We start from the raw sequence: 25920 nt of genomic DNA, 5'->3' as shown, positions 1-25920 counted from the left end.
ATGAGTGACTGACTATACCTCCCTTAAGTACTTTAATACATGTACTTTAATACAACAGCTCATACTTATGTCAAACTCAACATTCCACCTTCACTTCAAATTATATTACCCCACACTTCTTTAAGCACAAGTATATCACTAGCCACCATCATCAAGAATTCTTTTTCATACAATACACTATTATAATTTTTCTCTCCTTTTTTTTCCTTTCTCTTCACGTGGCTTTTATTAACATTTCTTTTTTCCAAAACATTGCACATTTCTCTTTATTTCAATTGTTTCACTCAAAATCCAACCCACCACCCCACACTTTAACGTTTTCATAATTCATCACAATTCAAGTGCTCATGAGAGGTGACAAGATTCAATTATATGGTCTATTAAAACAAAGGGGTACGGCTTGTAATGTGGTTTCTCTCTCCTTTTTTTTTTCTTTCTCTTCAAGTGGCTTTTATTAACATATTTCTTTTTCCATAACATTGCACATTTCTCTTTATTTCAATTGTTCCACTCAAAAGCCAACCCACCACTCCACACTTTAACTTTTTTCATAATTCATCACAATTCAAGTGCTCGTGAGAGGTGACAAGGTTCAATTATATGGTCTATTAAAACAAAGGGGTACGGCTTGTAATGTGGTTGCCAAAGAAACAGGATTATAGGCTCAAAGGGGTTAACTACGATACATAACATTTAGGTGGGTAAACTATATATATCTGGCTTAACAAAGAAATACCTATATCACTTCCTAGATTAAACAAGACTACTTTTTCGCTTTTCATACACACGGGGCAAGTTCTAGACATCAAATGCAATGCACTGAATACATACAAACCTCATACAGACATGGCACATAACTCACTCAGGATTGGTTTTATCACGACACTCCAGTCAAAGCAGTCAAGAAAATTTAAGAATCTACAATTTACAGTACTTATACTAGAGTCAAAAATTGAGCCTAAGAGTCACAACTAGAGTACTAACTATTCTCAAGGCATAATAACGTTAAGAAATATCGTTGCAATTCAATTCATAGCCCAGTGATTTTTTTACTCCTAAAAATTAAAACTAATTACATCCGATACAAATAAAACCCTTAAAAAAGAACCGCGATCCAAAAAAAAAAAACAAGAAAAAATTACTACACTACCTACAAGAAAATCTTTTTTATTTTTTTTTCTTTAGACTTAATTCCCTCAAGAAAACTGTCTAGGAGATCCATCATCGGGAAAAGTCCAATTTTTTAATTTTTCAGACGACACTAACTAAAAACAAATAACAAAAACAAAACTAATATTTACAAATCCCCACCCCACACTTATTTCATGCAATATCCTCAGTGCATACACAACTGACAAAACAAGAAGAAAAAATGAGTAGGGTGTAGGAAAAACTCCCTGGTCAAGCTGCATCATCGCCCTCATCCTCTGAGACTGCCCATTCTTCATCTTGTGCTTCCTCCTCATCATCATCATCCTCATCATCTGAATACTCTCGCTCGGCCTCGGACTGCTTAGGTGTATTGACATCCTCATCATCTGGGAGTCTGTATCCATCACCTAACCCAACCAGTTGCTGAGCATGAGAGTTGAGCGGGAACCGCTCCTCCAATATATCCCTCTCCGCTATAGTGGTCGGTCGCCCCCCTATCCGCAGCTGCAAATCCATCATCCCATATAGATGGGCCATAAAACTATCATCACGAGCATTGCGCTCGGCACCTGTCAATGATGGCATGGCAGTCTCTTCCTTCACCCGGACACTAGTAATGTCCGTTTGTCGTAGGGGCTGATCAATGATGTGGTCGAACGTTGGCTCCTCCTCAACCTCTTCATGTCTTAAGAACTGAGTCAACATATTTGCAAAAGGCATTCGATCAATCCTCTTACTCATTCTTACTAGAGACATCTGGTAGCGGATCAAATGACCCACATTCACCCTCTGACCCGTCATGAGAAAATATAGCACACACATCCTCTCACGGCTAATAAATGTGTCATGATTGCAAGGTAGTAGCCGTGCATTAATCAGTTTCAACCATACTTGAGCCTCTGCCCTCATCTTCTTCTTGGGGAATTTCCTATGCTAATTTGTTTTCTTATCCCGAACCCAAGCTGCCATCGAATTGACACCACAAAGAGTGTACCTCAGCTCTCGATATATAGGACGAGTGATGAAGTAGTCCAATGGATCCTGAGGCACATCTAGAGCACCTAAGAAATCACATATTGCCGTGGCTGAAAAATCTATCAACCTTCCACGAATCGGCACCAACCGTTCAGGATCCTTTGGATCAAACCCGGCATAGAATTCCCGAACGAGATTGAGATTTATATTCCCTGTTTTTGAACACATAACTCAACCCTAACTCATTGATGCCTCTCCAAATTGCTTGGTACTTGGATTGCAAGCGACGCTCGTTAATAGCAGCTTCTGGATGTACATGTTTTGGCCTACAGCGCCGGTACCAATCCTTAGTGTGTGGGGGTATGCTTTTGAGTCCAAACTCCTGATATCCTTGAGGTTGTGGACGAGTGGCTTCTATAGCTGCCACGGCTTGCAGTCCTTCACCTTGACTGGAAGTAGCTCCCCCCCCCCTTCTTCGGGGGAGGCACAGAGGTAGCCTTAGCTTTAGACGAAGCAGTGGATGTGGCTTTGCCTTTACCGGTGTCTTTTCTTGGAGGCATATTCGTTCCTACACAAGTAAGCATTAATCAGTTTAAGTTGTATTGCAACATTTCAACACATGGTCTTGCCATTCCACACTTAAGAGTTTAACACATAAATTTCAACAATTTTCGAGGTTACTCGGATTTCACCTCATATTTACTTAGCATGAGAATCAAGCAAGGACATATGGGTACTTCCTCTAATTTCGAAGCATTAGGATACCGGTGAGCCACCCCACACTTAAGATTTTAAAGTGGTGTACGATTACATAGCACTAGTTTTACAATCCCGGAGACTCGGTCTCCAATGGGGACAGAGAATGCCTTTGAGGCATACTGACAAACACTTAGCATACACTAGTGCCATGGGAGTGCTTGTAGGGATGAGGGATTGCCTCACCCTCCAAAATCGGCTTAGGAGTTCCGTGATACCACTTTTTCACACAAAAACAACATCATTCCTATGGAATTCATGGGTTTGGGATACACAAACACATTGTTACAATGAAGAACAGCCCCAAAATTTGTGGCCAATGTAATGCATTCACCCACTCGAAATTGCCAAAGAATAGAGATAGAAATAATACCTTAGATGTTTAAGAGGAGTGATTGCCCTTGAATTGATGTTGCAGGTGAAAGAAAGAGCAGAAGATTGCTTGTCTTCAATGGGTTTGTGAGGGAGGGGGCTTTGCAGTATTCTTCTTGCGTGAGTGTGTGAGCAGTGAATCTTTGGGCAGTGAAGTTTTGAGAGTGTGTGTGTAATGAGGTTTTGGGCTTTAGGTTAGGTTTTAAGGGAGGGGGTTAATAGAAATAAAGGAATGAGGATTAAAATAAACCGAGATTTTCACTTACCTGGCGACGCGAGGTCGCTGCTTCACCTTACCCCTTGCGAGGCGAGCTCTAATGCCAGATACACCCCCGCCTTACCCCTCGCGAGGCGAGCTCCCACGCTAGATTTGCATCAGGCGACGCGAGACCTAATGTCTAGCCCAGCTCACTGTGGACCAAGCGATGCGCAGTGCACTGTACGACTTGCTAAAATTACCTGCAAACATGTTAGTACCTAAAAATGAAAAGAAAATCCTAACTACACTAAAAATCAACTACGAATTGGGTTGCCTCCCAACGAGCGCCTTAGTTAATATCACGGCATGACGAATACACCATTATAATGGGTTACCTCCCATGAAGCACCTGATTTAACTTCGCCGCACGACGCAGGCAATCGACTTAAGGCTCGCTCAACATTGGTGGCTCGATCAAATGAGTCACCGACATTACTTTCGCGTCATCCATGCCCAAATAATGTTTTAACCTGTGCCCATTGACTCTAAACGTGCGAGAGTCATTTTCTACATCAATATCTACGGCTCCGGTGGGGTGAATCTCTACCACACAAAATGGTCCTGACCATCTTGATTTCAATTTACCCGGAAACAACCTCAATCTCGAATTGAATAATAATACCCTGTCTCCCGGCTTAAAATTTCACTCAAGAATATTTTTGTCGTGCACCAGTTTCATTCTTTCCTTGTATAACCTTGTACTCTCAAAAGCATGGTACCGAAACTCGTCAAGTTCATGAACCTCTGTGACTCTACTAGTTCCAGCGGCCTCCATGTCCAGATTTAATTGTCGCAACGCCCAGAAGGCTTTATACTCTAACTCCACCGGCAAGTGACATGCCTTTCCAAGTACAAATTTATACGGTGACATTCCAACCGGAGTTTCGAATGTAGTGCGGTAATCCCATAACGCATCATCCAATTTTCTTGCCCAATCAGTCCGAGTAACATTTACAGTTTTAGTCAAAACACTCTTGATTTCTCTGTTTGACACCTTGACTTGCCCACTCGTTTGTGGGTGATACGGAGTGGAAACTTTGTGGCGAACGCCATATTTCTCCAATAGCTTTTCAAAGGCTCGGTTGCAGAAGTGGGTACCCCTATCACTGATGATAGCTTTTGGAGTGCCAAATCGGGTGAAAATGTTCTTTCTTAGGAAACCAATTACTGCCTTCGCATCATTTGTAGGAAGTGCGATGGCTTCTACCCATTTCGAGACATAGTCCACCGCTACAAGTATGTACTTGTTATTGTATGAGCTAACAAATGGTCCCATAAAGTCGATTCTCCACATATAAAACACTTCTACCTCTTGGATCGGGTTCATATGCATCTCATGTCGACGGGAAATATTCCCCGTCCGTTGGTACTCATCACAATTTTTCACCCAGAAGTATGCATCTTTAAACAGCGTCGGCCAATAAAAACCTGACTCCAACATTTTAGCCGTTGTCCTTATGCCCCCAAAATGTCCTCCATACGGTGAAGCATGACATGCTTGCAAAACATAAGATTGATCTATCTCGAGAATGCATCTTCGGATCATGTTATCAAGACAAATACTAAACAAATATGGTTCATCCCAGAAATGCATGCGACAATCATGAAAAAACTTTTTCTTTTGCACAGAAGACAAGTCATAAGGAACAATACTGCTTGCCAGGTAATTTGCAATATTTGCATACCATAGTGTAGCATTGAGCCTCGTCACTAAGAGTTGATCATCCGAGAAAGTCTCCACAATCTCTTCCACCTCAACCTTCTTCTCGGCTTCTTCTAGCCTAGACAAGTGATCAGCTACTTGGTTCTCCTTTCCCTTTCGGTCACGGATTTCTAAGTCAAATTCTTGCAGCAGTAGCACCCATCGAATCTGGAGGTCTTTGACTCCTTCTTCTCAATTAGGTACCTGAGAGCAGCATGGTCAGTATAAACAATTACCTTCGAGCCTATCAGGTATGACCTGAATTTGTCAAATGCGAACACCACTGCTAGCATCTCCTTCTCGGTCACTATGTAATTTAGTTGGGCACCACTCAAAGTTCTACTTGCGTAGTATATTAGATGCATGACTTTATCTTTTCACTGCCCAAGAACTTCTCCCACAGCATAGTTGCTCACATCACACATCAGCTCAAATGGTTGCCCCCAGTCGGGTGCAACTATGATAGGTGTTGTCACCAGCCTCTTCTTCAATTCCTCAAAAGCTACCCTACAGTCATCAGGAAACAAAAAAGTGTGATCTTTTTCAAGCAATTTACACAAAGGGTTAGCAATTTTGGAGAAGTCTTTTATAAACTGGCGTGGCCAAGGAAACTTCTTATTTCTTTGACGAAAGTGGGTGGTGGAAGATTTTATATCATATCAACCTTTGCACGATCTACCTCAATGACCTTATTCGACACTAGGTAACCCAAGACTATACCTTCCTGCACCATGAAATGGCAATTTTCCCAGTTGAGCACCAAATTAGTCTCTACACATCTTTTCAGTACTCTTTTCAAATTCTTTAGGCAATCATCGAATGAGTCTCCCACCACTGAGAAATTATCCATAAAGATCTCCATTATGTCCTCTACTATATCTGTGAAGATGGCCATCATGAACCTTTGAAATGTGGCGGGTGCATTGCATAGGCCGAACGGCATTCTCCGGAAAGCGTAGACGCCATATGGACATGTGAATGACATTTTCTCTCTATCTTCTGGAGCAACGGAGATCTGATTGTACCCTGAGAATCCATACATAAAGTAAAAGTGGGACTTCCCAGTCAATCTATCTAACATTTGATCAATGAACAACAAGGGAAAGTGGTCTTTTCGGGTGGCCTTGTTCAATCTTCTATAGTCCATACAAATTCGCCATCCCGTGACTGTTTTTGTTGATATCAACTCATTGTTCTCGTTTTGCACTACAGTCATCCCACATTTCTTAGGCACATATTGGACAGGGCTGATCCAGTTGCTGTCGCAGATGGGGAAAATGATCCCCGCATCTAACCACTTTATTACCTCCTTTTTCACAGCTTCCTTCATGTTGGGATTCAGCCTTCTTTGATGTTCTATGGAAGGTTTGTGGCCATCTTCCAGTAGAATCTTATGCATACAAAAGGCCTGGTTGATACCCTTAATGTCTGCAATGGTCCAACCAATTACAATTTTGCACTCACTCAATACCTGCAAAAGTTGTTCTTTCTGCACATCTAACAAACCAGATGAGATAATAACAGGTAAAGTTGAGTTAGGTCCCAAGAAAGCATACCTGAGGTGAGGTGGTAGCGGCTTCAGTTCCAACTTTGGTGACTCTTCTATCAATGGCTTAGCTGGAGGAATTTTTTTTTCTTCAAAGTGCAAAGGCTCAAATTCGAGCTCCATTTTCCAAAACCCTTGGCCTTCAAGAGCCAGCACCCACTCCGCCAAATACTCTCCATTTACTTCATCTAAGTTCATGAGACAGGCTGCTAGAGGGTCTTTAGCGTTCAAGGTCTCATCTTCCTCCTCCAAAATTACATCCACGGCTTCTATTAGACAGCAGTTAGCAAATTTACTTGGTCGCCGCATAGATTTATGCACGTTGAATGTTATTTCTTCATCATTTAGTCTCATTTTGAGCTCTCTAGTTTCACAGTCAATTAAAGCTCTCCCATTGGCCAAGATAGGTCTTCCCAAAATTATGGGAATCTCTTCGTCAACCCAGCAATCTAAAATGACAAAATCTGCTGGGAACACAAACTTCCCAACCTGTACTAATACATCATCAAGGATACCAGATGGCCTCTTCACTGTCCGATTGGCTAGTTGTAGTAACATAGACGAGGGTCTAGCTCTTCCAATGCCTAACCTTTTATAGATAGCCAAGGGCATCAAGTTTATGCTTGACCCCAAATCACACAATGTTTTAGCAAAAGCATAGCTGCCTATCATGCATGGGATTATGAAACTCCCTGGGTCTAAATACTTCTCAGCTATTGGTCTCGTCACGACTGCACTACAGGTTTGTGTCAATGTAACAGTGGACAGGTCTTGGAAGTCGAATTTGTGAGACATTAAATCTTTCATCATTTTGGCATACCCAGGCATCTCCCGCAATGCATCAATCAGTGGAATGTTCACCTGTATTTGTTTCAACATCTCCATGAATTTTTTATATTGCATGTCCTTCTGATATTTGGCAAATCTCTACGGGAATGGTGTTGGAGGTTGCTTCTTTCCTATGATTTGAGTTTTATCTTGCTGAGGCACTGCTTCTACTGTCGTTTCTTGTGCTACCTCAGTCTCCTTCGCAACCTCTTTTTCTTTGCTTGTGCTCTCTTATGCATGTTGTATCGTCACCTCAGTTAACCCTGTTGAATCATCTATCTCAATGGGTACTGGCACAAGTATTTCAGTAGGTCGGCTTTCGCGAGAAATCTCTTGCACCAGATCTAGGTCTCTACCATTTTGTAGACTCACTGCCATAAGCTGTTTCGAGCTCTGATCTTTTGGATTGACTTGTGTGTCTGCAGGTAACGTCCCTTGGGGACGTTTTTTTAGAGCCATAGAAATCTGTCCTAATTGAATCTCAATACCCATTTATCGCTGATTCATGTGAGTCCACTCTCTCTTGCGTTTTTCCAGTGGACCCAATCAGTTGTTGCAACATTCTGTTATTGTTGTCCAGCATTCTTTTAAGTTCAGTAAACCCATCATCTTGTCTCACAATCTATTGTTGTTGAGGTTGTTGATAAGCCAGTTGCTAATTTTGCTGGTTGTAACCCCGATGCCTTTGGTAAGGCACCACTTGACCATATGGTCGCATAGCTCCAGGATTGTTGCTATTATTGTACTGTTGTTACGCTGGTCTATATTGTTGATTCTGTTGTCCCCAATTCTGACCACCTTGCCTCTGTCCCCCATAGCTGGCTACATAGTTCACATCTTCCTGATAGTGCTGGTTGTCACCTTCCGCACTCCACAAGCATACAAAAGGTTGGTTAATGCATGGTGTACATAAGCCCCCATTAGTTGCGTCAACTATATGTACCTGCTGCTTCTGGCCTAATTCATCGATCTTTTTGGTGAGGATACTTATTTGTGTCATTAGAGTGGTCATATTTTCAGTTGTGGAGTTGTTTGGATCCAAAGCCATTGAGTGAACTACATGAGTGATCGTAGAGTCTCTTGTCATCCATCCTGAGTTTTGGGCCATCTTATCTAGTAGGATCTTGCATTCTCTGAATGTTTTGCTAACATATGCTCCACCTGCTAAAGCATCAACATTGGCCTTTAAGTCGTCTGCCAGTCCTATATAGAACCTCTGCCCCAACATCTGATCTGGAATGCCATGATGTGGACACTTAACTAGCATACCCTTGAACCTCTCCCACGTTTCTTGTAGTGATTCTGTCGGTCTCTGCCTGAAGCCCAATATATCATCAATTTGTTTGGCAGTTTTATTGGGTGGGTAGAACTTGTTCAAAAATTGCTTGACTAATTCCTCTCAAGTAGTGATGGAATTTATGGGGAGTGAATTAAGCCAAGTCTGAGCTTCTCCTGTCACCGAGAATGGAAACAATAACAACTTTATTGCTTCCGGTGTTACATTAGGTTGCCTTTGTGTGACACATATCGACAGGCAATTCTTCAGATGCCGCTGAGGATCTTCAATGTATGACCCTGAGAACAGTCCTTTGTTCTGCTACAAATGTAGCATGTTGTTTGTGATTTGAAATGATTCCGCTTGTATCTGAGGGACTGCAATTACGGTTGCTAGATTTTCGGCGGTGGTTTGTGCCCAGTCATACAATACTGCTTCTGGCACAAGAGGCACCACACCCCGATTGTTCGGGTCATTCTCATTGTTTCTGTTGTTTGGAATTTCTACTCCGTCATCCATGTCTGGTTCGATTTGTTCTGTTGAGTTTTGTTGTTGTTTGCCCTTCTTGTTTGCACGATTCAGTGCCTTGAAAACTTTCTCAGGATCTAATAATGCTTCGAACAATTCACCAGTTCTTGAGGAGTTTCTAGGCATGCACCTGTAGCACCCAAGACTACAAATGTTAGAATTTCAATGTATTTGGTTTAAAATGAAGAAAATTGTGCAATTAATAACATCGTTAAGTCCCCGGTAACGACGCCAAAATTTGATTACGCCCAACTATGCCTTATAAAAAGGACTAAGCGATTGTTGCAAATATATTTCGGCTAATAAGTTCGGAGTCGAATCCTACAGGGAATGAACCTATCAAACACAGCTACTAGACTCGCACGAACTCACGCAATCAATCTTCAGAAATATTTAAGTAACAATTTGGATGTTTACTAACTAAATATTACGTAATAAAAATGCAACAATTAATAACTAACTATTAACGAGTTGTAGACAAGAATTGAAATGATCTAAGGTTGTGATTTTCCCCATTGTCGGAATCTTTTCCGCTACATTTTTTATAAATTTGCCTAAGTCTTCTCTATCGATCATGAGCACTCGGATTGTCGTAACTCTCTCCCAAGTAATTATCATAATTTACTAGATATATTCTCCCGAATAACGCTAGCTGGCATTAAGTATGGCTCACTCGGATCGCACCAAGATCTCATTATCCCTAATCCCACCTTTAAACCCTTCGTATTGATCCCTCATATACGTTAGGAGTGATGTTGTTCAACAACTACCTAAATATGCACTCTTTCCCAAATAATACATACTAAATAGGCACAGCCAATTGAGGGCCCTTCAATCAACCACAATAATATTATAGTTGAACAAATAGAGAAAATACTACTGCAAATCTATATTAATGTAACAAGAAAATCATCCTTCAATAGGTTCCATCAGAATCTTAGATTAGGAGTTTAGCTACTCATACTCATAGTAACAATATCTAAAATATTTTGCATAATTAAATTACAAAGTAAGGATAAAGGGATATAGAAATCGATGAGTCTAGCTCCCAACGGTCGTTCCACGAGCTATCCTTGCCTCCGATTGTAAAAACGTCCTCAAAAGTGGCATTTTAGGTCTATTTATATGTGTAGGAAAAGACCTAAACGCGTAGGCCAAGTCCTAGTCAAACCAGGAGACGAAATAAGTCTTCAAAGCTCGGAATGTATGTGCCTCAGACCTGGCCTCGCGAGGCATAATGCCAGCTGAAGCTCGCCCTAGGCCTGGCGTCGCGAGGTATAACGCCTGCTTGAGCTCGCCCCAAGCCTAGAGTCGCCAGCTCCCACGCGAGCTAAAGAGCTCGCCTAGCCTGCTCTAGGCCTGGCTTCGCTAGCTTTTCATTTGTCGATTGCTCACTTCTTTCTTTCTTCTTTTCAACTGTTTTCGAGCACGCTTTAGACTTTAATTATTCTTCTTGCTCTACTTTCATCTCCAATTCACCTACACATAAAATAGACTCCATTACGCGCTAGTAAAGTGTAATTTATCATTAAAGCATATAAAATGCAAGGCGAATAATGTGTTAAATTATGGAATTATAGCCACACATCACTTCATCAAATAAATATTTTTTACAATATCATGTAAATTAGTTAGTATTATTATATTTTTTACATATATATATATATATATATATATATATATATATATTCAGATTGAGATATTTAAGAGAATAATTGACGGAGCCTTAGTATACCTTCGCATTTTGTTTTCTTTTCAATTTCAATTAAAACCCAACCTAAAAAATAGAGTTGTCAATATGGGCCAGACCGGATTAGCCCAACCCAACCCAACCCAACCCACATGAATTTTAGCAATTGACGCGCTGGGTTGGGCTAACCCCACCATTTTGATGGGCCTTATAATGATCAGCCCACCTCAGCCCTATGTGGGTCGCAGACACCACGGGTCAGCCCATTATTTTTTAAAATATAATTTTACATTTTCTTTAAGTACTAACCTAAAAAAAGATAAATATTTAAAAGTTAAAAAATTATCTTATTGGAAATTTTTTGCAAAACTTAATATATTTTTATACGGTTCCAATATATTACAATAAACACTAAAAAAAGTAAAAACAATAAGACTATATATATATATATATATATATATATATATATATATATATATATATATATATATATATATATATATATATATTCAGATTGAGATATTCTAATTTAAGAAAATAATTGACGGAGCCTTAGTATACCTTCGCATTTTGTTTTCTTTTCAATTTCAACTAAAACTCAACCTAAAAAATAGAGCTGTCAATATGGGCCAGGTTGGGTTAGCCCAGCCCAGCCCACATAGATTTTAGCAATTGACGCGCTGGGTTGGACTAACCCACCATTTTGATGGGCCTTATAATGATCAGCCCACCCCAGTTCTATGTGGGTCGCGGGCCCCACGGGCCAGCCCATTATTTTTTAAAATATAATTTTATATTTTCTTTAAATACTAACCTAAAAAAATATAAATATTTAAAAGTTAAAAAATTATCTTATTGGAAATTTTTTGCGAAACTTAATATGTTTTTATACTGTTCTAATATATTACAATAAACACTAAAAAAGTAAAAAAAAAAATAAAACTATATTTCATTCACTAAAAGTCAAGACGCAAAACAAACTATTCAAGAAAAGGTACATGATGCTCATGGGATATCTAACACATCATCTTGATCAAATACATTTGAATCCGTTTATGACAAGGTTGTCTTAACATCTTCACTTTCATCTACATCTACAATTCATATGCAATATTAATTAGTTTAATATTAAGAATAATAAAATTTTAAAAACTAGTAATATTCAAATTCACACAAAACAATTTACCAGTTTGAGTTTGGGAAAAGCCGTGCAGCCAATTTGGAGTAGTAACAAGTATTTGGACATTTTCATGATGGATGCAACTTCTGTATTTGGTAAGAATACGCTCACCAATGCTAAATGATGATTTTGATGCTACAGTGTCATATACTTGTTATATCGGGTCGTGACATCTAATCTCCAGTATATTATGCTGGAACTTTCCGTGTGTTGGAGTTCCAGCATAATATGTTAGAAGTTCATACACAGGTGCACCAATCTCTAGTATATTATGCTGAAACTTTTCGTGTTGCAGCAAAATAGTGGCTATTTTTTAATGACTTTGCAAACGCTGGCTATTTTTCAATTACCATTCCGAACTGGCTAGCCCATGCTATTTTAAAAACTAGTTAAGTAAGGGTCAAATAGAAACTTAATTTCTTGCGCTAACTTCTTAAAGAACTTTGATTATAAGATTCTAGAAAAGGAAAAAGAATACCGAATATCAGGTGAAAGTGTGAAAGTTATAAATTTCATGCTCATTTACTCCATGAAGGTACAACAATTAAGAGCCTGTTTGGACATAAGAAATTTTTTCCTTTTTTTTCAAAAAAAATTTATTTTTTTCGAAATCAGTATTTGTTCATAAAATTTCCAATTTTCACTTGAAGATGCATTTTGGAAATTTTCGAAAATTTGAAAAAGTCCAAAAGATTGTTTTTCAAAATTTTCACTCAAATCACTCACAAAACTTCAAAAACAACCAAAAATTATATTCATGTCCAAACACAACTCTAAATTTCAAATATCATTTTCATTTGGAAAATGTTTTCCCCTATTTTGAAATTTTACAATTCTTATGTCCAAACGCCCACTAAGTATGCTTTAGTGAAATCAAAAGAAAGTATAAAAAGGATAGACAATATATTATATTCAATTAAGAAGAAAATCAAAATAGGTAAAAAAGTATAGAATCAAGGGACTTGCCACTTTTTATTTTCAGCCAAGAATCTTTTTCAAAAGTATAAATTTTACATCATTCTTTTAGGACATGTTTATTTACTTACAGAAAATGTAGTGATTTAGCGTCAAGATGCGATATCCCAGGAGATCTTGTTTCAAGATTCACATAATATTACACCTTAGAACTGTTTTTGAACCATTCTTCTCAGAGGAAATATGGATAGCCGACATTTAACATCTATGCGAAAATACACTTAGGTTTTGTTAATTAAATTAAAATAAATGAAATTCTATCACCGTTCCAGAAAAATTAATGTGGTATTTTGAGTTTTTCACTAGATTCTAACTCATTACTCCTGCCACCAAAACTAATTCGTGAAGAGTCAATTTTTATAAACTAACAGTATTTTTTTTTTTCTTACACTACAACAACAACATACCCAATATATTCCCACAAGATTTTTTTATTTTTACGCTATGGTAGTTAAAAAGATAATCACAAAGTAACTTTTTATAAGAAGTGTAAGGTGATAATCACAAAGTAACCTTTTATATTCACTATATATTAAATATAAACTATGTTATATCCATTGATAGTATAGCAAATATTTTAAATCGTCAGTGTAATTTAATATATTATAACTTGATTGTGTAATTTTAATCAATCAACACAAAACTTAAAACTCTATTAATTATTATCCCTAAAAGAGCTCAACAAAAAAGAGCTCAAGTTATCATTTTTTTAAATTTTATTTTATTAATATATCTAGGGAAATACTTTTATTACATCATCATCAAATAATTATGCTAATAAATTTTTACTATTAATAGCTGCAAACTCAGATGTTTCCATATCCATAACGTTTCCCTCCAAACACGGTGTAACAATTAAATCAATGGCGCTACAAACTATATGGTAACTTCCTTCTTGGTCATTACCAAAAAAAAAAAAAAAACTTCCTTCTTGGTCCTTAGCTGTTAAAACTTACCATCTATATCTATCTATGGGGTGTAATAAATATGTAAGTATTTACGTTGTATTACTTTTATCCTAATTTATGGGATTATATTTGGTTGAACACGAAGTTTAAGAGAAAAGAAAGATTTTTTCACTTATAATTTAAAATAAGTTATAAATATTTGCGTGATTATAAATCATCTCATTAGAGACACAAATGAAAATTTTTAAATTAAATAATTTTTTTTGCTGATAAAAGTGCATTTTACTAAAAGCGTAAAGACAATTAAGGTGATTCAATACAAACAGGAACTAATCTAGTCGAATGAATTCCATAATTAAAATGTATAGGGGAAAAGTACCAAAACAAAGTCTTAAATTCCAGTTCAGAGGGTTGCTCTTGATTTCCCAAAATGCGCTAGTGAATCATCCACCATATTTGCCTTTGTAGATGTGTCGTAAGTGGGGGTGTAAAAAAAAAAAATCGATAAATCGCACCAAACTGATAATTTAAGTTAAATCGGAAAATAAAAAATCGATTATGATTTGGATTGATAGTATTGAAAAAAAATCCGATCATAATTGATTTGGTTTGGTTTTAACTAAAAAAAGTCAAACCGAAACCAAACCAACCCAACAGTATATTTATACATTATAAATATTTCTTAAACTTTTTCACAGTTTTATCTTGTAACGTATTATTTCAAGTTTGAACTTAACATTCTTAAATGGTAAATAAATTTTATAGCCCATAAACGTAGTAACTCAAACAAAATTCAAATCAATACTAATGCTAACAAAAACAATTGAATTATAACACTAGGAGTGACGATAGTGTTGGATATCTATATTTTAGTTTTACATTGGTTTATAATGAAAATGCATAACTTAGTTTATCTTTTTCTTTAGTGCTTAGTTATATAATTAATAGTACTTATTAGCTATACTTATTTTAGCATGACTTATATATAGTATTTTAGATATTGTTAATTTTTATTATGGCTTATTAATTAGCAATATTTAATTTATGCAATTTTATTATCTTTGTTATTGAATATTTTAGTATAATGCTATGACTTATCCCATATTATGGTGTTCTTTTTTAAAAAAAAAATAATATATTATATAGTTATATTTTACTAGGATTAAAAAAATATTTGGAGCAAAAATTACATATTTTGTGCTATGAAAACTTTACCGGAAAAAACCCGAAAAATAGAAAAATCCGACAAAAATCGAGATTGAAAAACCAGACTTTGTTGGTTTGGTTTGGTTTGGTTTGGTTTATAAATTAAAAAATCCGATACCACATATTTGATTTGATAATTAAAAAATCTGAACCAACCCGATCTTTGTATATCTCTAGTAGTAATGAAGGATACTCTATAGCTTCAAGTAGAAACCTACAATCATTCGACAAATGTAAATAAAAGAAAAAATGTGTCAAAGAAAATTGGATAGAGCAAATATATATATATATTGGTCTACCTTTTTTTTACATAGTAGCTTAGCTTAATCTTTTAAAACAGGTTAATAATCATTTCTCTTGTTACCAATTAATGATTATTATTTAATATGTGACCTGATTATATAAATATTTTTATATTTTTTTTAATTTTTCCTAAAAAGGAATGATATTTTATATATATATATGAAAATTTATAGACAATAAATTCTAAAAGTGGTTTCTTGAATTTTATTGCTCATTCAAATATCATTACATAAATTAATTTTGTTTAAATGTATGCTCAGTCAAGCACTCCTGACACAAACTGAAATTAAGGGAGTATGTAATAGCATTACATTAGCTTTACACGCACTCCTACACACAGTGCGTTAGAATTTGTTGAGAGAAAAGGAAAGGCATATACATAGAGAGAGAAACACTCTAAGTTCTTGAGAGAGAAAACTCACCCACTTTTTTTTTCTCTATAATAATTCAAGATTTATATTTTTCACCCAACAACGAAGAACCTTTCTTGAAGCTATAAAGTTTCTCTTTTTTGCTCCTTTGAAATTGTTCATCTTATATTTATTCAAAATCTTGGTTCTTTTTTAGTAATTAATCCCTTAGATCAATTTCTTGTTCTTGTTATTGAATATGGCATGTAAAAGGCACATTCTTGAATCCAATTCCTTTTGGGTTTTATTATCATGCTATAGAAATATGTGTAATTTTTGTAGCAGCAACAGCCTCTGTATTTGATTTCAATTTGGTGAGTAACTGAACATGTTATTGAATTGAATCTTTTTTTTCTTCTGGGGTTCTAATTTTTTGTACTCATATGCTTTTTAATTCGTTTTATAGGTAAAATTCATGCCTGAAGAATTCTAGTTCTTGAAATTGATACTGTATAAGAATAAAGTTTGAATCTTTTTTGGTTTATTAGAGATTTTCAAGGCTATTTTTTGAGGGTTAGTTGTGTTTGTGTTTAGTCCAAGAGATGTATATTGAGGAATTGAATGAGGGGGAAGAAGCAGTAGTAAACAGGGAGGAGAAGATTTGTGATGATACTTGTGAAGGTGCATTGGTTGTTTTGGGTGCGAAAAGGGCTTTGGTTGGAGCGGGGGCTCGTGCTCTTTTTTATCCCACATTGTTGTATAATGTTGTGAGAAACAAGATTGAGACCGAGTTTCGATGGTGGGATAGGGTTGATGAGGTATAAGTTCTACCTATCTAATATTCATGTCTTACTGCATTTGAGCTCTTTAACATACATACTATCTGCACTTTTTATGTGTATATTGCTTTTAAGCTTTTTTGATTAAATTTTTGCCATTTCATATTTCAATGTATAATTCAGATTATCTTTAGCAACCAATAGTTGGTCAATGTCAAAAAGGTTTATATTTTCCTAATATTTTCTAGGTTGGTAGTTCAAATTATTCAAAGCTTAGCTTTAGTATAACTAGAAGTTATTGACTTTAAGATGTGACACATAGTTTGACTATTCCAAATTCCCAAATCAAAATTCAACCAAAGGATCAAGTTCTTAGTACTGCTGATTCTTTGTGATTTTTTCTTTTTGATATGTAAACCCCACCCCCTAACCCAAAGGCGAATGGAGTGTATTGTCTATGAGTTCGACTGTTAGATATATATGTGAAAAACCAATAAAATTTCATTAAATATTAAATTGTGACCCGCAATTTTGAAAGTACGATGAGTTCAGTGTGAGCTCATCAAATTTAAGTCTTGGATCAGCCTCTGCCTAAACCCCTTGCCCGGGAGAAACTTTTAGTGTTTGTTAGAGATATCCATTTACTCTAGGAGATCTCAGTATTGTGTTGCAAAGCATGTGATAGGCGCATGTTCGTTAATCTCCTCCTGTTGCACGGATATGTGCTTTTCCTGGGCAAATCAGTACCGAGTATTTAATATATGATGTTTACTAAGAAATAGATATCTCTTCCCATCGTAGTGTTGTTGAAATGCCGTGTTGGTGGTCCAGATGTGAAACTGTAACTGATGTCGACTTTAATTTATTGAGTTTCATTTTTCACATATTCTCTAATATTCTGCTTTTGATTGCTGGTTGGTGTATATGATTAATTCTCAACTTATTTCCCTCTACATTTTTTCTATCAATTTAAAGTAGTAAGCTAATGTGTTGGCTGTGCATTCTCTTATTATGCGTGGGAGGTTATTGCATATTGTCATCCTCATTTGTCACTTGCCCTTGGCTTGGATGTTTCATAAGATTGTTATATGTGAAGTAACCATTTCCTAAGCTTATACCTTTAAAGATCGACATGTTCGGATGCTCAACAAGTTTAGAGTTTAGGATTATTTACCATTTTGTGTGGTGTAAATATATGGTAATGAAAAAGGAAATTAATGGATATAAAAGAGAGGAGGACAATTAAGTTATTTACACTAGCATGTTTGAATATGGAGGAATACGAAAGAAGGGAGAAGAAAAATACTGATCTTCTAGGAATGTCCCATCTCCTTCCTTTCCCTTCTTCCTTTCTATCCATTCACGCACACACACACTCCCTTTCTTTTTGGGTCCTTCTAATTCTTGAACCAAATAGTTGCAGTTCTGAAGACTTGCCAACACTTTTGGATATACAAGTTCATAGATTAAGTCTGTCATTTAGCAATATTTTCATTTATATACAGCCTTTGAGTAGGCTGCAGCTGTTGTTAATATTTGTTCATGCACTGCAATATTGTGGATTTTACAGTTTTCTCTGCTCATTCTTTTCTCTATCTCTGAACTTATCGCTTTCAAAATTAAAATGCATATTACATTGGGGACTAACCATTTATTATGTTTTCAATTAATTGAGGTGTTGTTGATTGATTTTTGTGTTTTCAGTTCATACTGTTAGGAGCTGTTCCATTTCCTGCTGATGTCCCTCGCTTGAAGGCTCTAGGGGTGGCTGGAGTGGTTACCTTGAATGAACCATATGAGACTTTGGTCTCAACATCATTATATCTTGTACCGTCTACACGCCCACTTTCACACTATATCTCATTTTTAAGTCATCACATTTTGTTATACTGAAATTGCTTGTTAACTAGTTTATTGTTATTAACTATGTTAAGTTAGCTATCTGATCGAAACAAGATGGCTGGATTGTCTACCTATATGCAGATTTTCCGTGAACGTGTGTAAACTTGTAAAAGGATCAATTTTAACTAGAGGAAACATCTGTGTGCCTAATATGCATGAGCAAGAAAACTTCACCATATTGTTTCTAAATGATTGTCGTGCTCCTTATTTATCACTAAAACAGTGATAATTTGTAAAAAAAATCATTCCAACTATGCCGTTTTACTTTATTTGTAGGATCATGGCATCAATCACTTGGTGATTCCTACCAGAGACTATCTTTTTGCACCTTCAGATAGAGATATTGACCGAGCTATTGAATTCATCCATGGTAAGTTTCTTACTCCCAGCTTTCTAGTGTGTAAAATGAAGGTAAGAATCCTTCCCCAGCTTTTATATACTATGCTTTTGAGTAAAACGGTAAAGATATTACATATTGCTGGATTTTGCAATTTCATTATGTTATTTTGATTGTCAATTCATAGTTTTATGCATGTGGCTTTGTAGGTAATGCATCTTGTGGTAAGACAACATATGTGCACTGTAAAGCCGGCCGTGGCCGTAGTACAACAATTGTCCTTTGCTACCTGGTGGGCACCACAACTCAGAGCGTATAATTATTATCTGCTTCATGGATATTCTCTATTCTAATGTTTCCTCTTGGGCAGGTCAAACACAAGCGCATGACGCCTAAGGCTGCTTTTGAATATGTCAGATCCATTAGACCAAGGGTGTTGTTAGCCTCCTCTCAGTGGCAGGTATGCTCTTAACCAGGATTCTTGTTCTGCATCGAGGCTTAGTTGTTGTTGTTTGTACGAGGCACTTATACTCCTGCTCAATTCAAACCCCAGCAAAGACAAAATATTCTAGGTGAGAGTTTTGATGTATCTGTGCTAGTGGGAGGTCGCACGTACTCAGTTAAATAGTCGAGGTTGTGCGAAACTGGACCGGACACTGGCGTTTAAAAAACAAAATCTGCACATTTGAGTTAGAATATGTCAGCCAGTCCACTGCAACTTTAGATTTGTGCGTTCATGTCTTCAACTTTAGATTTGTGTGTATATGTGTTTTTATTATATGCATATATCACTGACCCTAGAGCTTTAGTTCAACGGAAGTTAGTAGAATGAGAGATGTGTATAAGCACATGTCACTCTGAATCCTGGCTGGTGAACCAGGTCAGTATTTAAGAGGAGAAGGGTAGAGGGGCAAGAACGTTCTCTGAGTTTCGACTCTGGAAACAAGAGATTTTTCGGTTATTAGAAAAAGTTATATGTATATATCATTTGTTTACTGTATTCTTCATTATTTACTCTCTTTCCCAAACGCTGTCCTTGATAGTTCAGAATCCCTTGTCCTTTCTTGTCTTGTTTTTTTGAAGCACTTTCATTGCTTATACAAATGCAGGCGGTTCAAGAATTCTACGTAAGAGTAAATAATACTGATAGTGATGTCTGTGGAGGTGATAATTCATTGAAAGTCTTGGAATTTCCAGCACAAAAAGAAGTTGCTGCTTTTGACGATGGCTCGGTTGTTCTAGTCTCTGAATCCGACCTTGATGGGTATGATGAAAGCGTTGAATCAGGTCTAACACGAAACGAAGTGTTAGCGGATTTAAACCTTGCATGTAGAAGTGTTCAGGTTGCTAGCCAGGCTGCAATTTCCCGGCTTTCATTTTTCTGGCTTCGCTATCATTCGAGCCAAAAAATGTCAACGAAGAAGCTAGGAGGTATTGGCGTTAACATCCACGTTTATTGAGATGTCATATCTTGGTTAAGGGAAGCCGAGGTGTTGCCTTTCCCTTATGTTGCTTCTCTCTCTCTCTCTCTCTCTCTCTCTCTCTCTCTCTTAAACCATCCCCCGATCCCCCTTTTTTCGTGTCTTTTGTGGAGCTACAACAATGTTGTTGCGAATGTAATTCAAGCTGTGAGAAGATTGTCTTGGCAAGAAGCCAAGATTCAAGAATTGTACACAGTGAATACTATGTAGTGTTGCGACAGGGCATAACAATGTAGTAAGTTGAGTTGTTCTGGAAAGGGAAGAGTGAGGCGTGCATGTTTTAATGAATTGGATGTTTTGAATGCAAAAATCTATTTACTTTCATCTCCCCCCTCCCCCCCCCCCCCCCGCGTGACACACTTATTCCTAAGATCATTCAACAAAAGCAAATTTGTCACCTGAAGATAATCTATGAGATGAAAAAAATTCAAAACTGGCCACTAGTTGCGAAGCACCAATAAAATATTGTACGAAATATTTCACGTTAACGAATTGTTTTAGGAAAGGTGTGATATATGCAACTTATCCTAATACAAGTGTAGTGACTGATTTCATCGCTTAAACTCGTGATATAGAGACAATTTTATTGTTGTTCCAACGCTCGTCTTCATCAGTTGAAGTGCAAAATAAATTATGTCAATTCCTGCAGAGCTGGCTAAAGATTTGATATCCTTTATATCACTGGCAACTTAGCGTCTTTCACTGAATCGAAATTGTATAAGAAAACTATGTTGTTCAAATAGATTTGATACAATGTGGGTATCAAAATGCTTCTCTGTCCCTTTTTACCCTCTTATATTCAATTCATGTTTTCAGTTTAGAATGGTTGGAATATATCTAAAATTTAGAACTTCAAATTATTGAATTTGGGTATCTCTACATTAACTGTTCCTTTATGATAATGTGTATTAACTTCAAATGATTTGCAGGCCAACGCCTCTCCTGTGAACTTGTCAGAGCATTCCTGATTATCCCAAATAACCCCAAAGTCCAGCTGTTCTCCAAGAATGTAACAATCGTGTAGGTTAGCAGTATGATTTGTATCCGAAATGGTCTCAAACAAGTTTGAAACTTTGTAGCAACTACATGATGATTCAGTGTTGTTGTTGCTCTTAGAAGACACAATAGGTATTGGGGAGGGGTGAAATAGGATTAGAGCGGTGAGAGTGGCATGCCACGTGGCGTTGACCTCACCCTTAATTGCTAGGTCTACTGCCACGTTGGAGCACCGTTAAAAGTAAGAATAGATTTGAATATTTTACCGACAGTAAGGATATATATGTCCCAAAAGTATAACGGAGGTTAAATATAGATAATATTCAAAAGTAGAAGGACAAATTTAGCCCTATTCTCTTTAAAATTGCCCTTAAGTTGAAGCTCGGGTTAAAGGCAAATATGAGACCTTTTCACAAACCATGGAGATAATATTAACTCAAAAAACTTTATTCTCAATTTTGAATATGTTATAAATATATTATTATGGATGTTCATTTAGTACTTTGTTGTAAATAAGCTTCCTGAAGAAGTTTATTTATATGAGACTCCACCGTAAATATGTTTATCTATTAAGTACTCTATTGAAAATAAGTCTCCTCAAGAAGCTTATCCTTTCAGTACCCCGTTATGGATAAACATCACACCCGATATAAGATTATCTATATCTCGTACAATGACCTTATCCTTTCGGTACCCCGTTATGGATAAACATTACCCTCGGTAGAAGATTATCCATATCTGGTATAATGAGCTTATCCTTTCGGTACCCCGTTATGGATAAACATTACCTCCGGTAGAAGATTATCCATATCTGGTATAATGAGCTTATCCTTTCGCTACCCCGTTATGGATAAATATTACCCCTAGTAAAAGATTATCCATATCTGGTATAATGAGCTTATCCTTTCGGTACCCCATTATGGATAAATATTACCCCCGTTAGAAGATTATTTATATATGGTATAATGAGCTTATCCTTTCAGTACCCCGTTATGGATAAACATTACCCCCGGTAGAAGATTATCTATATCTGGTACAGTAGCAGCTTACACAGCAGCTTGCAGAAGCAGCTTACACAGCAACTTGCTTTCTTCTATAAATAGAGGAAATTTCAGTTTAATATGTACATAAGTTTGAAATTTAAATAATATATCAGTTTCTCTCTATACTTGTCTTTACTTAACAGTCTTTATTTTATAACACGTTATCAGCACGAGACTCTGTCATCTCGAGCAAATACTTTGAAAGTATCAGAGGTACGAACTTTCTTTTTCTAAATAATGTCAAATCTTTCTAAATTTGAATTTGTAGCCCTGAATATATCGAAAAAAAGCTACATGTCTTGGGTGCTTGATGCTGAAATTCATCTTGATGCGATGAGTCTAGCAGACACCATCAAGGAAAAAAATCAAGCATCAAACCAAGACTGTGCCAAAGCAATGATATTCCTACGCCATCATCATGATGAAGGCTTGGAAATAGAATATCTCACTATTAAAGATCCAGTCATATTGTGGAATAATTTAAAAGAAAGATATGACCACCTGAAGATGGTCGTTCTTCCACATGCACGTTATGATTGGACTCATCTAAGGCTACAAGATTTTAAATCTATCAGTGAGTATAATTTTGCTATGTTCAGAATTATTTTCCAATTGAAATTATACAGTGATAATATTACTGATCATGATATGTTGGAAAAAACTTTCACCATTTTTCATGTCTCGAATATGCTCTTGCAACGGCAATATCGAGAGATGGGATTCAAAAAGTATTCTGAACTTATCTCACATCTTCTTGTAGCCGAGCAACATAATGGGCTATTAATGAAAAACCATGAAAGTTGACCTACGAGTTCTTGTCCATTCCCTAAAGTGAATGAGACGAACTTCCACCAAGCTAAGCATGGAAGAGGACGTGGCCCCAGTCGTGGTCATGACCGTGGTCGGGGAAGAAACACTAATCATGGTAATAATAATGCACCAAAGAACCTTCCTCACCCCCAGCAGTGGAAAAGGAAGGAACAAAAGCATGAAGCGGTGCAAGCAGCAAAGGCAGAAAATGCATGTTGTATATGTGGAGGAAAAAGGGCATTGGTCACGTACCCGTCGTACGCCAAAGTACCTGTTGAGCTATATCAAGCCTCCCTGAAGAAGACAGAGAAAAATATTGAAGCAAATTTTATTTCTGAAGATAATTTAGACTTCATGCATTTGGATGTAGCTGATTACTTTGCACTCTCGGAAGGAGAAACAAGTCATGTGATCGGTGATGAATCTATAGAAATGTAAATATTTTATTTTTTAAAATTTGTAGTAGATAGTTTGGTTATGTAATTGTTGTACATAAATAAAAGTTATGCTTTGATAATGATGTTTACTATCATATTTATTTTATTTATGTCATTTTGAAAAAAAAATTTCTCATGATACCAGAAGTGTCTGAGAGATATTTGGTAGTACAAAATTTATCAAAAGATCCTGAAGAGCTAACTGTTTTGTCTAGAAGACACATGACACAAGTAGTGCCTGAATAATATTTGATTGTGGACAATAAATTGAAGGCTCCCGAAGATCTTATATGCAAATTTGTCATTCATATTATATGATTGTGGTCAAAATATATATTGTAATAAACCAGAAGTTTACTAATACGAATGGCTATCATACTGAGACTATAAATAATTGAAAGATTGAAAATCTTCATGTTTCCACAATGATAGGGGTAAAATAATATGTATATGAGAACTTACCCGCCTTATTATTCAATTTGTACTACATCATGTATCACAGTAAACCAAAAGTTTATTAATGCAAAAGTTTATGCTATAGTAAACCAGAAGCTTACTAAGAGATAGCACATGCCATGATAAACTTGAAGTTTTCATTTGCCATTTTTAAATGAGCTATTTGAGAATTCAGATAAGCATATACTGAATAACTAGAAGATTCTTCAGGAATTCTCTTGTGTTGCTTATTCTTATAATAAATTGATTATACCAGCTAAAGTTGGGACTAAGACCCCTGAATTCTGGAATATATATAAAAGGTGAATATGGGCCCATTCACCTATCATGTGAACCATTAATAGATGCATATATAAGATGGTTACATGTGTGTTTATTGTCAACCTGCAATTTGGCATTTGAAATTGCTTTTCTCAATTAAGAGCATAATTTCCAGATTATGAAATCAAGATAGTTCATCTTGATGATGCTGGTTTATATCCAAGCTAGTTTAGCATTGAATACCTCCTATTAATGGCTAAACTATTGCTTATGAGAACATAGCCTCATGTGTTTGTCTAAGATTTTCTAAATTGCATACAACAGCACTTGTATGCATCAGACCAACAATATATGATATGTCCTCCCCTCACAATTGGTTTAGGATCAGAAACCAAATATTTTTACTATCTAATAACTTTTGATGTGTGGTATATGATTAATTTCTCTACCACAATGCACAGAGATAGGTTTCCCAAAGAAGATTGGGGATATGTGTTAGTTTTTCTAACATTTGGGGGATGAAATAAACAGCTGAAAAATATGATATATGAATCGAATTATCATTAATATGATCCTCACTTAGAAGATAATTCAAGTCAAATGCCAGAAGCATTTGTTGATTCAAAATTAAATATCATATTTCAGCTGCAAATGCTCATATTAAAATTAAAGTCCCTGAAGGATAAATTTTACTGCACGCATGAAGCGTAATAAACTGATCGGTTCCGAAGGTAACAATCCTTGGAAAATAATAGGATCAAATGATCGAAATGATCATAATGAGGAGGATATGAGCTCTAGAAGAGCCCACGACATAACATTTCATGATAACTCCAGAAGAAGTTCAGGTACCTGAAAATAAAGAAAGTGATAAGATCTCAACAAGTTATGTCGCTTAGGAACCGATACAAAATAATCGTCGATGATATATTTGATACAATATAGTTCACAATATTGTGAAAGATTATGAGGATCGGACCTGTAGTCCAAATACCTGAAGATGTCATGCCATCTAAATGCAAGTCATAACCAATATGACTCATTTGATTAAGTCTATATGAAAATCCCTGAAGGATTTAAAATGCCTGAAGCAAATCTAAATCTCGGGAAATGTATTCAATCAGATTACAAAGATCTTTGTATGGTTTAAAACAATCTTGGCGTATGTGGTATAATCGCCTTAGTAAATATTTGCTGAAAGAGGGTTACATAAATGATGTTATTTGTCCATCTATTTTGGCATCAGAATTTGTTATACTTGCTGTTTATGTTGATGACATAAATCTTGTTGGAACTCTGGAGGAGCTCCAAAAGGCAATTGAATATCTTAAGAAAGAATTTGAGAAGAAAGATCTTGGAAAGACAAAACTTTATCTTGGTCTGCAAATTGAACATTTAGCAGACGTGATCTT

At 36.3% G+C, this 25920-nt stretch overlaps 1 protein-coding gene and 1 non-coding gene across 3 annotated transcripts; both read left to right on the top strand.

The window, feature by feature from the left end:
• Window positions 1–8828: 8828 nt before the first annotated feature.
• LOC117274633 (small nucleolar RNA R71) lies at window positions 8829–8935 on the top strand. The gene has a single exon (XR_004504774.1). It is a non-coding gene; the product is annotated as a small nucleolar RNA R71 (small nucleolar RNA).
• Window positions 8936–15992: 7057 nt separating this feature from the next.
• On the top strand, window positions 15993–20829 carry LOC104088145 (phosphatidylglycerophosphate phosphatase PTPMT2-like). Of its 2 annotated transcripts, XM_009592780.4 has the most exons (7): window positions 15993–16380; window positions 16473–16824; window positions 18490–18612; window positions 18964–19057; window positions 19234–19316; window positions 19395–19484; window positions 20134–20829. In XM_009592780.4, the coding sequence occupies exons 2-7, from the start codon at window positions 16609–16611 to the stop codon at window positions 20482–20484; spliced, it is 957 nt and encodes a 318-aa protein (XP_009591075.1). In that variant the 5' UTR covers window positions 15993–16380; window positions 16473–16608; the 3' UTR covers window positions 20485–20829. The 2 variants fall into 2 exon arrangements, with proteins under 2 accessions (XP_009591075.1, XP_070038331.1); XM_070182230.1 differs by lacking the exon at window positions 18490–18612 and having other exon boundaries at window positions 16129–16380.
• The last annotated feature ends 5091 nt before the right edge of the window (window positions 20830–25920 follow it).

The sequence above is a fragment of the Nicotiana tomentosiformis genome, chromosome 8 (assembly GCF_000390325.3).
Source record: "Nicotiana tomentosiformis chromosome 8, ASM39032v3, whole genome shotgun sequence".
Lineage (NCBI taxonomy): Eukaryota > Viridiplantae > Streptophyta > Magnoliopsida > Solanales > Solanaceae > Nicotiana > Nicotiana tomentosiformis.
Note: the sequence above shows the minus strand (reverse complement) of the source record. Positions and strands in the feature narration are given on the sequence as shown.

Excerpts from the sequence above, each read along its gene's own strand:
- LOC104088145 (XM_009592780.4), top strand. The coding sequence starts at position 16,609 with ATGTATATTGAGGAATTGAATGAGGGGGAAGAAGCAGTAGTAAACAGG. Across the intron at positions 16,825-18,489 it reads GGTGGGATAGGGTTGATGAG|TTCATACTGTTAGGAGCTGT; the intron begins GTATAAGTTCTA and ends TTGTGTTTTCAG. Across the intron at positions 19,485-20,133 it reads TAGCCTCCTCTCAGTGGCAG|GCGGTTCAAGAATTCTACGT; the intron begins GTATGCTCTTAA and ends ATACAAATGCAG.